This window comes from Passer domesticus, chromosome 4 (assembly GCF_036417665.1).
Source record: "Passer domesticus isolate bPasDom1 chromosome 4, bPasDom1.hap1, whole genome shotgun sequence".
In the NCBI taxonomy this organism is placed as follows: Eukaryota; Metazoa; Chordata; class Aves; order Passeriformes; family Passeridae; genus Passer; species Passer domesticus.
This window is the reverse complement of record NC_087477.1, coordinates 42,488,898-42,501,899: the sequence shown is the minus strand read 5'-3', so window position 1 is coordinate 42,501,899 and position 13,002 is coordinate 42,488,898. Positions and strand designations below refer to the sequence as shown.

Below are 13,002 nucleotides of genomic sequence, written 5' to 3'. Positions count from 1 at the left end.
GGCCACTGCAAAGTGAATGCAATCCCATTTTTTCAGAGGCATTGGTCCTTCAGCAAGTCTACAAAAGAACAGGGACTCTGAAGACTTGTCTGAGAGAGCATCACAGCTATCAGCACCACAACTGACCTCCAGCAGCCCAGGAAATAGGGCAGTGTCCTTCAGGTGAATACCTAAAATTGTTTCTCCATAGCAGCAGTTTTCCCACCTAATTACCTGACCCTACCTTATTTCTCAAAGCTGTCTGCACTTACACTAAGGAAATGCTTTTATAACAAGGGTGATAGGAAGAAATATATGATCATGTCATAATCAGAATTAAATGTTAAGAGTGAGGCTGCTTTGTCAGAGCTGCTGTGGTTAGCTGTCCATCAACTGTAATTCCTTACATTTGTATTTGGCTGACCACATTTTAAAGAAAACTTCATAATCCACAGCTTTATAAAAAAACTGTGGCATTTCCCTTGAAATGTTTTGCTGGAATCTTACGTTACAGTTTTTGACCAGATAAAATTGTAGAAGGAAATTAGCATAGTTCTAATGTTTTCTGCAGACTGTGGTGTTTGATCACAAAGACATTAACAGCAATAACATGTTGGTAGCTTTCTTAAGAACTTGACTGGAAATGAGCCAAAAGCAACAAACTCTGGCAAATTCCCAAGCCCTGCTTATTTCTTTAGTGAAGAAGCAGTATTACAGTAGCAAACTTCTAACTTTTATATGGGTGTTCTTTCAAAGTAAGTTTCAAGTCAAACAGAACAGAATTTACAATTAATGTCTCATTTACATTTATAGAGACAAAATAAGTGTGGGTTTTGCTCCCCTATAAATTTATGTTCAAAATGTTAAAACACCCCAGGATTTTAATGCTCTTCCCAAACTGATTCCTGTCACATGAGATGTGATATTTCATGGTACAGAACTTACATCCTATGACATGGCTACTCTAACTTCTACAGTCTGGCAGCCCTTTTTATTTACTCTAGACTAATTCTGAATGATTACACAGAGCTATTTCAATTGTGGGAAACAAAGATTCCAGCACAGACTTTTCTAAAATGCTTTTGTTTTCCTCCAGAATGTTTCTATTATCCAGGTTAATGTGAGGCAGTTTACTTGGGCAAGAGAAGAACTTAAACCATTGCACCATGGAAAATAACAGCTATACAGAGGATATTTTTCACATAAAGATTTGGCCTTGAAATCAGTGGAAAAATTCCTATTGAATAGATCAAAGCAGGATCAAGTCTTAAAGCAGCCTTTCCTCTATCAGTCATGCTAACACCCCCAAAACTGCTGTTGGTTTAGCAGCACAGAACAGCATTACAGGTGATACATCTGTGTACAATGGTCCCTTTGAAATTCTTTCCCATTGTGCAACTAGTTTAGTATTTGTAAACACACTACTAATGCTCAAAGGTGATGTTAATAATTCACAGAAATGGCTGAAATGCTATATATGAACAAGCATTCTGAGAAAAACTTTAAATCAGAAAATTCTTAAAATCAGAACACATCTTGTACTTCAGATTTTTGAACCATAGGATGCACACATTTTTATTTCTCATAGAGGTTTGATGTAGGAAGAATTTCTTTTGCCATTTTTGGAGATTTTACAGACAACACAGCTGGATAAGACATCACATCAGGCTGGTCCTACTTATATACAGCCCATTCTGCACGAGGTGAGTTTTAATGTAGTTTTGCAGTCAGACTCTAGTTCTTAAAGGGAATTTGCATAAATCATACTCAAGAAGATTGCTGCTGACAAATCTTTTTTTTCCTATGAAGTTGTACTTGCTATCCTGCCTCTGTAGCCAGTCAAAAAGCTGGAATCTTAAGAAATTCTTACAGAAGAAGAACCCTTCCCATTTGCATGCAGCAAATATTGACAAAGAATATGGTAGAAGACTGCATGGAACAATTACTTTGCATCCTGAAGATGCACTGGCTTTTATGTGATATATAACATTATTACTTAGAAGCTGCTGGTGTCACTTTAAGAGATCATCCAGTGTCCCAAAAGCACAACTGGATCTCTTCCTACCAAAACTCAGCCCAAAGTGTGCACATTGGGTGTGTCACCTTGAACACACCAAAACCAGCAGCTAGTTCCAAGACCACCTCCAGGACTTCTTCCATGGTATGTATTGTTTCTGTTGGGACTTTTGCCACCATTGTGCTTCAGTATTCTTGGTGTACCAAGGATAGAAAAGTGCTCGTTAAATTGAAGAGATCGGTCAAAACAATCTTAATGACAAAATAACTCTACTGTACTTAGAAACACAGCATGGCTCTGATCTTACTGATAAGAGCAAGTCAAGTTTAATTCCGTTCCAAGAGTAGCACTCTTAAACAGGATTACATGGGTCAGACCTAAAGATGGTATCTGTGAACCCCGAATCATTGCCTTTGCATCTCATTTACATGAAAATGACAAACCCACTGCTCATACTACTTCACAGTTGTTTTTTTCAAAATGTTTCCTTTTTTTCATGTATTTCATAAAGACGCTTTACTAAAAGTTATTAAAAAATATTAAGCCAGTATACTGAAAAGGAAAAAAAGAAATTAGGCTTGTGCATGTTTTGGATGGTCCAAGAATATTTTAAAATACCCAGCTGGGAAGAACATAAATTATATTAAGTTACAAGATTAAATAAAAATGGGAATCTGTCCAGGAAAATGATGTTCTGGGTAAAATAAATAGGTGTATTTATAGACTTAACAGTTCTGAGCTATTTCCCAGTTTTACAGGCTGGATACGGGAGTGTTTAATGTAGGTTTTCAAAACAAGATAATACTAGAAGATACAGTTAACAAAAGTACAAGTTCCTTGCTGCTACTACAAACACTAAAAATATTTTTAAAAATATAAAGCTAGTATTATTTTGCTTCCTTTTACGTAAGTGGAAGAAAAATAATGGTATTTACAAAATACTCTTTCATGCATTTTATTAACAAAAGTGAATGATGTGTTTCTAACACCTGTTATGCTGGCGCATTTAAAAACTCTTAATTCTGGGAAAACTGCAAAGTACCTGAGAGATACTGCAAAAACATTCACACCAAGTTTCATAACATGGCAGTATTTCCTTTTAGCCAACCCTTTCCCAGAGGAATTAAATAATTTGGCATCCACTCAGTTTAACTCCTGACCTTCAAGCAGGTCCTTCCGCTGTGAGGAACTGAAATAGCAGGAATTATAGTGCTCTGATCCTATGAAGCTTGTAAATATTAACCTCCCTACCCATGAAGAATCATTTAGTCAGCACCATTTAAAAATTTTTAAAAAAATATTGATTAGAACTTTGGAATAGTATAAAATAAGGACTTTAAAACAGAAACAAAACTTTCTGGATAAAAACTCAACAATGTTAAAAGGAGTATGGATAAAAAGAAATCATCTATTGTCATTTCACCACTAATGGCCAAAGTGTCTTTCTCATATCTATTTGTAGGCAATCTGCATTTTTTTCAAAATTGTTGAGATTGGTTGAACACAACATTGCCTTCAGCATTGGGTAAACCCACAAGATACTGAAAGAGGCAGAAAAACCTCAATTTTCTTGCTTTTTAACAGATCACTGATCTATTTACAACTGAGAACAGCATGATCCAAAATAAGAATGGATTCACAATCTAAACTCTAGTGAAATCCTCAGTTTTTTTCACCAGTGCTCATTATGACAAGACAGTTAAAATAATTAACACAGTATGTCTGCAACACTTTTGAGCATGAAAGAATCAGTAAGTTCAAGAAAACTGTAGAGCAGTAATTCTTTACAACAATTAGTTGTGGGCTGGGAAAGGGAAATACTGAGCAAACTCCCAGCAGTTCAACAAAGAAGGAAAGGATTCACAGGGAGTGACTGCCACCACTGCAGCACACAGGTATGTATGTGTGTCTACGTGGTCAACTCCATAGCTCACCTGTTCAACAGCCAGAATTCTACAGCTCCTGGGGGGAGAAGTACAGAAGAAAGGAACAGAAATCCAGCATTTTGATGGGAGAAATCCCAAAGGTTTTAATAGGATAAATAAAAAGGCTTTAATAGGATAAAATAAAATTTTAGAAGTCTGAGACACACCAAAACCTACACTTAGAAATTTACAAGGAGGTTGGCACCAAGGTTCTCCTCCAAATCAACCCCTTAACAAGAAATACCAAAGAGAACTGGAAGGCTTTTCACTCGCTTCCACTACAGATGTTTATTAACTGAAGTGCCCCACCTCACAATTTGTACAGATATTTGATTCTTATTTCCTGTTCAGTTTGCATTTTTATTGCCCAGGCCATATGGTGATTATGTAAACATAATATGCACATACACATAGGCATGCACATCAACATTTATTTGCATATGTAGCTACACAGACAAATAGATTTTCTCCAAAAACTACATTCTAAGCTGATGATTATCCAGCTTCCCTCCTACCAGCAGTGATGCTGTTATCACTGCAGACAGGCTGTTACAGACTATGGCACTGTTTTACATGCTTTCCAAAGGGCTGCCCTATATATAGAAACTACAGTCAGCTGAAAACTTGAAAAACACTTTCCAGGACAATTACAAAGAAATAAAATATCTCTCATAAAGAGCCATAAGCGTCTGGTGATTGGTTTTTTTGGTTTTTTTGTTTTGTTTTGGTTTTTTGTAGTTTAGTGAAAGCAGGAAAGATGGACTCTGGTCCACTCACCACATTAGAGCCGTTTGCTCCAAGCAACATTTCCCTGTCTGCTCCTAAGCCCGTAGGACACAACATCCCAGCCACACCCAGGAGCCCACAAATCTGTTCCTTTTCCTCCAGGCTTCCAGCTCCCTCAGTACTGAGGCCAGATCCTACTCCACTAATGCACAACTATTTCGTGTTTTATTTTATCCCATTCCTCAATATACAACCTTAGGCTTTATTTACAGCAGTTTTCAAACCCAGTTCTGAAGAGAGAATTATTCCTTTCTAATAATTTTTCCTGTGCAATTGATCTCCACTAATTGCATGCAGAAGCATTAATTAGGTCTCCAACAATCTCATGAGGTCAATTATACCATTTCCTTTAAAATAGGCAAGAACACCACAGATCAAAAAGGTTTCATTCATTTAGGGTGCCCAGTATGTGACCAGCAGTTCTGGTTTTTTAAGATATTAAGCACTTTTTATGCTCATAACACAACTTTCATGAATTTTATAGCCTACCAGCATCAGACCTACAAAGTATCTAAATTCCCACTAATCTTAAGAACTTACTATTGCAACTTAAAAGCCTTTCACTAGAGCTGTTGTGCATACTTTCCTAGGTTTCTGAAAAGGCAAACTACACTACAGTAGGAGCTATTACTACATATAAACACTGTGCTAAGCAATAGCAGTAGGCCAAAATTTTGATTCGCACAGGATTTGTCAAGAAATATTTTGTCTTTTGCTATGTTAATCAAAAGAAAAAAAACATCTCTGACAAAGCGACATTTTCAACCCAGCATACAGACATAGAAAGCCAAGCTAGGGCCTTCATTCTGCAGATAAATAAGCTTCTTATTCTTTGCTTTGCTTAAATAGCATAAAAATAGACAATTTTTGCTGTGAGAAGTTTCCAGGAAACAATGCAATCCATCTCCTGTAGAAAAAAATTAGAAAATATTTTCTCAAAGGCATTTAATATTTATATTATTTATTTATAAAACTTACTATTTTAGAATAGTAAATTCTAGGTATATTACAAATATAATTAATCAGAACAGCACATCCTGTCATTGAGTTCCTAATTATATAAATGTTAGGGAAATCAGCAGAGTACCATTTTTAGATAGGTAAATGAATAAAAGCATCTACCTGTCCTGACTTAAGCAGGCAACATACAACACTACTAATAAACCTAACTGCTAGGAATGCCTTTGAAAATTTACCCCATAATATGTACTATTAAATCACCTACATTTCACTGCAAAAGCCACACCAAGTCACTACAGTCTGACATCATGTTCACCTTCACCAATAGGATGCAGAAGTTTCTGTCTGTTTAGTTTACTTTTCATTTTCAGTCCCTGCAGGTTCTTTCACATCCCCAAATGGTACAGTCTTCTCCCACTTCACCTGAACCCATTTCAAACTGAGCAGAGCTTCCTACTCTCCTTTTCCACATGGCACCAGGCCAGTTTCTCAATCCTCAATTTCACCATTTTAACCATAACAGGAGATTTACAGGGGAAAAAAAAAAAAAAGCTTTCAAGAGCCTGTGATAATCTGTGAAACTTGGGGAATGAAAGTTCCTTCCTCCCAGGACAAGCAATTGACTTCTGCTCTTCCATAGTGTGCACTTCCAGACCACTGGGTCCCTGTAGGCTGTGCTGGCCAGAAGGCTCCCCAGACCTGGAGTCTTGGCATTTAAAAGTGTGGAGAGCACATGCCATCCTAACCTCTCCAAAGGACAAAACAGGGCAAAGGCAGGAGAAGATTACTTTATTCTACATTAAGCACTGAGCACCAGGGACATAAGGCTATTACTTGATCAATATATCCCCATGCTAAGGCACAGACAGCAAAGGGCAAAAAATGCCTATTTTTCTACTGTGCAAGTTCGAACACTTGGCCAGAATCAAATAAAAAGTGTTTTCACCTCTGTGTAGCTGCTTTTAGCAAACACTGAGTTTCAACTTCCTCACTAGTTTTCCATGCTACATGTTTTTGTGGGGACTCCTACAATAAAAACAGAAGGAAGATGAAGATTGTGGCTGACTGGCTGTGCCATTTCATTTCCCAAATCCAGTCATTTCATATACCTGTGTGGGAAAAATACTAGTTAACTACATGGGCTTGTGATAAAGCATTTTAATGCATTTATTAGTTTTTTGAGTTCTCATTCATTTTCTTGGCAGTATGTTTGAAAGTGTCAATTTCAGCATGTAACCTGGCCTCAATTCAGATTTAGGAGCCCGTGGGAAAATCCTGTATTCATTTAATCAAACACAGAGGAATAGTGTTGGGAAACCCAGGGAAAAAACTCTGTACATATTCCCTGCTGACAACATTGCTCTAGCTCCCACATATTGACCTGGAGCTGTTTCAAGAAGACATCCTTGTCAATGCTTGTAACACAATTAAACTCTGAAAACTGCTGAATGATCAGAATTTCACATACATTGGCTGTTCATCTGAGCCAAAAGTGATACCTGTTGCAGAAGAGCTCAGATTTTACGGTAGAGGCCTCTTTTAAAAATGTACTATCACACACCATAAAAATATGCCCACCACAGAAACATACAATTTCTTATGCCCTGGAAATTTTTATTTATTTGGACAATATGAATAATGTCTCTGCATAGTTTTGGACAGGTACATGGACAGTAATTCCATGTGCACTACTTACAATCATGTGCACACGCTACTGTAACACCCAGCAGTACAAATTTGGCCTTAAACAGACACGAGCACAGAACTGCATGTAAGTGGGAATGGCCAGGCCTGACAACTTTGAGTTTATGTTGGCTGCAGAGGACTTGAAGATATCTAATGCCAAAGGAATCTTGAGAACCACCCCTGAGAACCAGCCATTGCAACTGTGGCCACACAGTCTAAACCAGCCTCTGGATGCAACGAGTACAAAATAAGGATGCAGAAGTGGTTTTCTCTTAAGTATGGAACAACAAATGAAGAGTGTTTTCTCAGTAACAGTGTGCTTAGCAGGTCTACGTTAACTGTTTCTTTACTAGTAACTCTTTGCAGTTACTAGTGAAGTGCTGATCAAAGGAATCCGTCTCCATTGCACTGCAGGTCCTAAGTCTCCCCTTCCAAGGATGAAATAGGGAATGACAATGAGCAGTGCACGTGCAGCTTACAACTGCCAGCAAGCAAAAGAAAAGACCATGGTCAACCATCATCACCTTCCACTAAGAAAAATCTGCTACTACAGAATTCAGAGACTACAGAAGGACTTTCCTCTCACTCCCTGTTGCTCATCCAGCTTTGCTAAATTCCTCTAATTATTTTAGGGCTTCATCACAAAAACTCTGTTCATTAGTTCAAATTCTCATTCTGCAAGTGGCAATCAGAGAAAACCTTAAGGAGAAGCAAATTTTTGAGACTTTTGAGCTGTTGAGAAAATGAGTAAAGCCTTCATAAATCAAGATTAACTTTCATTACTTATGGGCCAGCTTTCTTAGACTCGTTTTAAATTCAACCAATTTGGGATCCAGAATGCTGGTTCAGAAATAGAAGGCTTTGAACCATTTTGTGTGTCAAGCATTTTTAATTCTAGTTCATCAGGAAAGCCAAGCCCTATATCAAAGTATATACTGCCATTTTTCCATGAACTTAGTGCCTTATTATATGATGTGTAAAAGAGTCTGTTGTTCAGTTATGCTTTTTTTTTAACATGAGTGAAAATAACATGGATGCTAACTTTCCCAAGAATTTTACTGTGGGCCATTAAAAACAGCGTGAGTCTTTTTCTGATAAATCATGGTTTTACAATAATGCTGAAAAATGAAAAAAACAGCAGGCACAGAGACTTGAAATCATCATGCTAACTCAGGTAACAGTAAGTGATGGCACTGAAAACACCACTCTTGTAAGAGCATCAAATTCAACTATTTGGGTACCCAAATTCTCTGTGTAAGAACTTCATTCAACACTATTTTTGACTGAACAAACTACAAAAGAGTTTCCATGTTTCATATGAAGAATACCCTTTCAATTCAGCATTTAACTTTTTAAAATGCACTTTATTTGAAGAATGGCCATATTTCATTACTTCAGTTTATTTAGTTCCATGTTTTCTTTCCCCTTCTATCAACACTAAGTACAAATTCACCTGCTGGCATTTGAGAATCACTCAGCAATCATAACCCACCACTCTGCAATGCTGATTCATATCTTCTGTGGTGACTTCAGAGAGAACAAAATAGCAGTATGTGATCAGCTCAACATTAAAAAAAAAACCAAAATCAAAAAAGTTTAGATAAGAAATTTTCTACTGAACTACTCAGAGGTCTCTCCATTTCATAAAAATGCTGAAGTTCTATTGCAAATTCAACCTTACTAACAGTGGAAAGTTCCTCATGGGTTTTTTTTGAAACAGACAAGGACTGTTGACTTCAATAATTATTTCTCCAGCCATCTGTGATTCAACTGATTCAATTCAGCATGCCACAACACTGTTCTGTACTTTCTTGCTGTTTCCTAAACAATTACCAGTTCTAACAAAAAAAGCCTTTGTAAGAAGTTTGTATCTGCTTATAAAAGATAAAACATCCAAGCTTTTCTTCACCATCACTTGGCTCGCAGTTGACACTACCATTGCCTAAATCAGCACCACTACAATGTGTTCCACTGAGGGTTGGTTTACTGGTTTCTGAACTCTAGGATACACAACTGAGAAATCCTGCTGAATAAACACCCCATGGTGACCAATTCCACATAAGGAGCTATGGCAGCTGTTGCAAACACATTGGCTCCTTCTTGGAGATCCCATTCCAGTCTTCTGCTGGGTGGTGTCGTGCTGGTTTCCTTCCAGAGAGCAATCTTCTTGTGAGCTAACAGCAGAGCCCGCCTGCTGGGCTGCTACAAGACATAAATGTTTCGCATTTGAAAAGCAGAAACAGGAGGTACCAGCTTCCTGAATTTTCACAGCTGACCTTAGAAAAGAATTTTGTATATTTCTATTAAATTTCTCCAAAATGTTATATGAGTAGTATTCCTCATGGGCTTTAGTAATCTACAGTATTCTATTAGGTGTTTCCAAAATCTAAAGAGACAGGATGCATCAGGAACTATGGCTGTGTTCTGACAGTCTGCAGCATGGTCTTACCCTAGAAGATGAAACTCTGTATCTTCTCTGATGGATTATCTTAAATACAAATACATATTCAGTGAGTAATCTGGACAAAAAGTGGTCCATGATACTTAAAGGCATCTTGGTAAGGGATGCCATGGCAAGAAAGAGTGAACATCATATTTATACATATTTTTATTTTATTTATTTATTTTAATTTTCATGGAAAATGATGCATGTGTCACTATTTTATCACCTCTTAATTAACATATGTCATTAAAAAAATCAAAACAGGAATTCAAAATAGATCACTGTGTTTAGAAATGTTTAGTATATAAGGAAAACAAATGCCTCACTTATAGCACAAAACTCTGTGGCGTACACTAAAAGTTCATCTGCGGTATGCATAGAACTGTATTTGCAAACAGTAATTAACAGAGTCAGGGATCAACAGAACAATGAATGCCTGCTGAACCATAACTGTGGACTCACCTTTGGTCATTTTCAAGACTCAGCCAGACAAAAGTCATAGCTGAGCCCTGATCCAGTGCCAGTGGCAATCCAGGCTGGAACAGAAACTGGACTAGACGACCTCCAGAGGCCCCGTCCAGAGAACATTTCTATGACTCTCTGATTTCATGGTACTGTGCAAGGTTTCCACATTCTTAACAAATGATTTTATGGAAAAAATAGGTCATGGTAAAAAAAATCTCACAATCAAAATTGGCCTTTTGAATTGTATTAAGACAACAGTAATATATTATAAAATCAACATCAACACTAACATATTAAAATAAATACAACAGAGGCACACAGAAGGCATCCAGTTGAAAGAGGATCACTTTCTCCAAGCTGGATAATCGACTTCTGCCTTATCAAGAGATCATATTAAACCATGTAACTCTGTAAGCTTTTATGTCCTTTTAAAAAATTTTGTTGTAGTTTTGCCCAGTGATTCATACTACTATTTTTAAGTAGTTTGCCCACTCATTTAAAACTTTTAGTGCAATCTCACAAGTGATCAAAGGCTTAAAGTGAAGGCAGTCAGCTCCTTAGAAAAACATTATACCACCAGGTTCAAGAAATGAAGCCAAAACTCATTCTTCTACTTACATTCTTATATATATTTCTCTTTAATAATCAGTGACTGTTTTGATTTCGAGCTGAGGACATTACCAAAATCTGGCACTATTTTTAGACAGTGTTTATTCAACAAACACTGCATCACAGTTCCTTCAGGGATGCCAAGGGATGCAACTGTTACACGGTTCACCTGCTGGCCTGATGCAAGGACATTACTCCTGCCACACACGCCCCGTAACCCAGGGAACCGCGGGGATCCACGCCATCCCCGCTGCGGCTCCGGGACACCGGGAAAGGTGGAGCGAGGCGTTCAGGGGGCCGCGAGCGGGACGAGGCGCGGCCGGAGCCGCTGCTCTTGTCACGGCCGGAGCCGCGTCCCGGTGCCCGTGCCGGCCCGCGGAGCCGCGCTGCCGCTGCCGCTGCCAGCCCCCGCCGGCCGCAGGCCCGCCCGGCACCGGCAAACGGAGCTCCGGCAGCGGTACCGGCCGGGCCCGGCCCTGCGCGGCCCCGCGGACAGGCGCGCACACAGAGACGCATCCGCAGACAGACGGACGGACGGACGGACGGACGCGCACAGACACTTACTTGATGTCCTCCCAGACGGCCGGGCCGTAGTTGCGGATGACGAGCAGCTCCAGAGCGTGATTGACGAAGCCGTACTGCGGGGCAGGACGAGGCGGTGGCACGGTCAGGCACCGGGCGGCAGGGGAGCCCCTTCCCCCGGCCCAGCATCCCACCCCACCCTTCCCATCACCCCGCCGGGAAGCGACCCCACCGAAACATCACCCATCTCCCCGCGAAACAAAGGGCTGGGGCCCGGCTTCCCGCTTCCCTAGGGGATTCAGCCCCCTCCCTCCCACCGCGGGCCGGTGCCGGGCAGGGCGGGCGCGCCCCGGCCGCGGGCAGGGCGGGCGGCCCGGCGGAGCTCACCATGGTGCCGCCGCCGCCGCCGCCAGCCGAGGATGGGCCCGGCCGCCTCACCGCCTCCGCCGGCCGCCGCCGCCCCGAGTGGCACCCGCCGGCAGCCAATGGCGAGCGCGACCGCCGCCCGAGGGGCCAATGGCGGGCGCGGCCGCCGCGCTCTCGGCCAATCAGAGGCGGAGGCGGGGCTGCGGAGCTGAGGGCCGCGGCCGGCGCCGCCCGGGCTGAGGGGCGGCCGCTGCCCGTGCCCGGCCCGGAGCCGGGGTCCGGCCCGGGGTCCGGCTCGTTTCTGCTCGTTCCTGCTCGTACTCATCCTGCACGCAGTGCTTGGGTGGGAACCTGCAGCTCAGTTCCCTGTGCAGCGGTTCCTTCGCAGGAATGCTTCAGCTGTTTCTTGTACCTATGCAACCACTTAGTTTTCAGGAAGAAAAATGTCCCCGAAAAAGGGAAGAATCTGAGCGCCAAAGTGATCCCAGACATTTCTGCTCCTGTACATTCATTTCTCAAAGAAGTTAAAAGCATAATGCTGAGTGCTTTCAGTAATGGGGTTTCTGTGTGTTTTTGAATCCTTCCAGGTGTCAGTGTGAATAAATGCAGCAGTGTCATTAACCTACTGAACATGGATTTTAGACAGTTCTCTAGGCAAGATGTGACCCTTGCAACAGGAGATTTTGAGCAGAGACAATATGCCAAGGCCAGTTTGGAAATAACACACGCTATCATATGTTATCATATACAAGGAATAAAAAAGATAATATAGCTTAAAGCTCTTTGTACAATCAAAAGACTTGGCCCCAGTGTATGAAATTAAAAAATCTAAGGAGACCACTAACTTTTTTTAAGTTGCTTAAGAAGAAGCAAAACATATTAAAATATAATTGGTTTATCTAGGAGGACAAGGGGATGAGTACCTAGTGGACTACCAGTGTAGTAGCTCTTGGGCAGATACCTTGCTACACTAGTCAGACCAGATGGATTCTAAATGTAGGTAAAATTACAGTTCAGACCTTAGTAAAATAGTGCAGAAAAAGTTTAACATTTGAAGTGTTCACACAGTTCTTGAAAAAAATATGAAGCATTGATGTTGGATATTCCATGTAAATAAGTTTTAAAATGGCGGCATGTAAAATCTTTTGAAATTTCACCTACTGCCTGGTGAACTTTTAAATCTGTTTTAAGAGCTTTTAAAAATTCTAGTAAGTGTGAACACAAATGGATGGACATTAAAAATT

At 40.3% G+C, this 13,002-nt stretch overlaps 1 protein-coding gene across 1 annotated transcript in view; it reads right to left on the bottom strand.

Annotated features, from left to right (window-relative positions):
* GUCY1B1 (guanylate cyclase 1 soluble subunit beta 1) overlaps positions 1 to 11,866 on the bottom strand; it is a 41,891-nt gene extending 30,025 nt beyond the window's left edge. The window contains exons 1-2 of the mRNA XM_064417463.1: positions 11,780 to 11,866; positions 11,435 to 11,508 (exon numbers count right to left, since the gene is read on the bottom strand). Of these exons, the coding sequence (XP_064273533.1) occupies positions 11,435 to 11,508; positions 11,780 to 11,782 (77 nt within the window). The 5' untranslated portion in view covers positions 11,783 to 11,866. The remainder of the gene's footprint in view (positions 1 to 11,434; positions 11,509 to 11,779) is intronic.
* Positions 11,867 to 13,002: the final 1,136 nt, after the last annotated feature.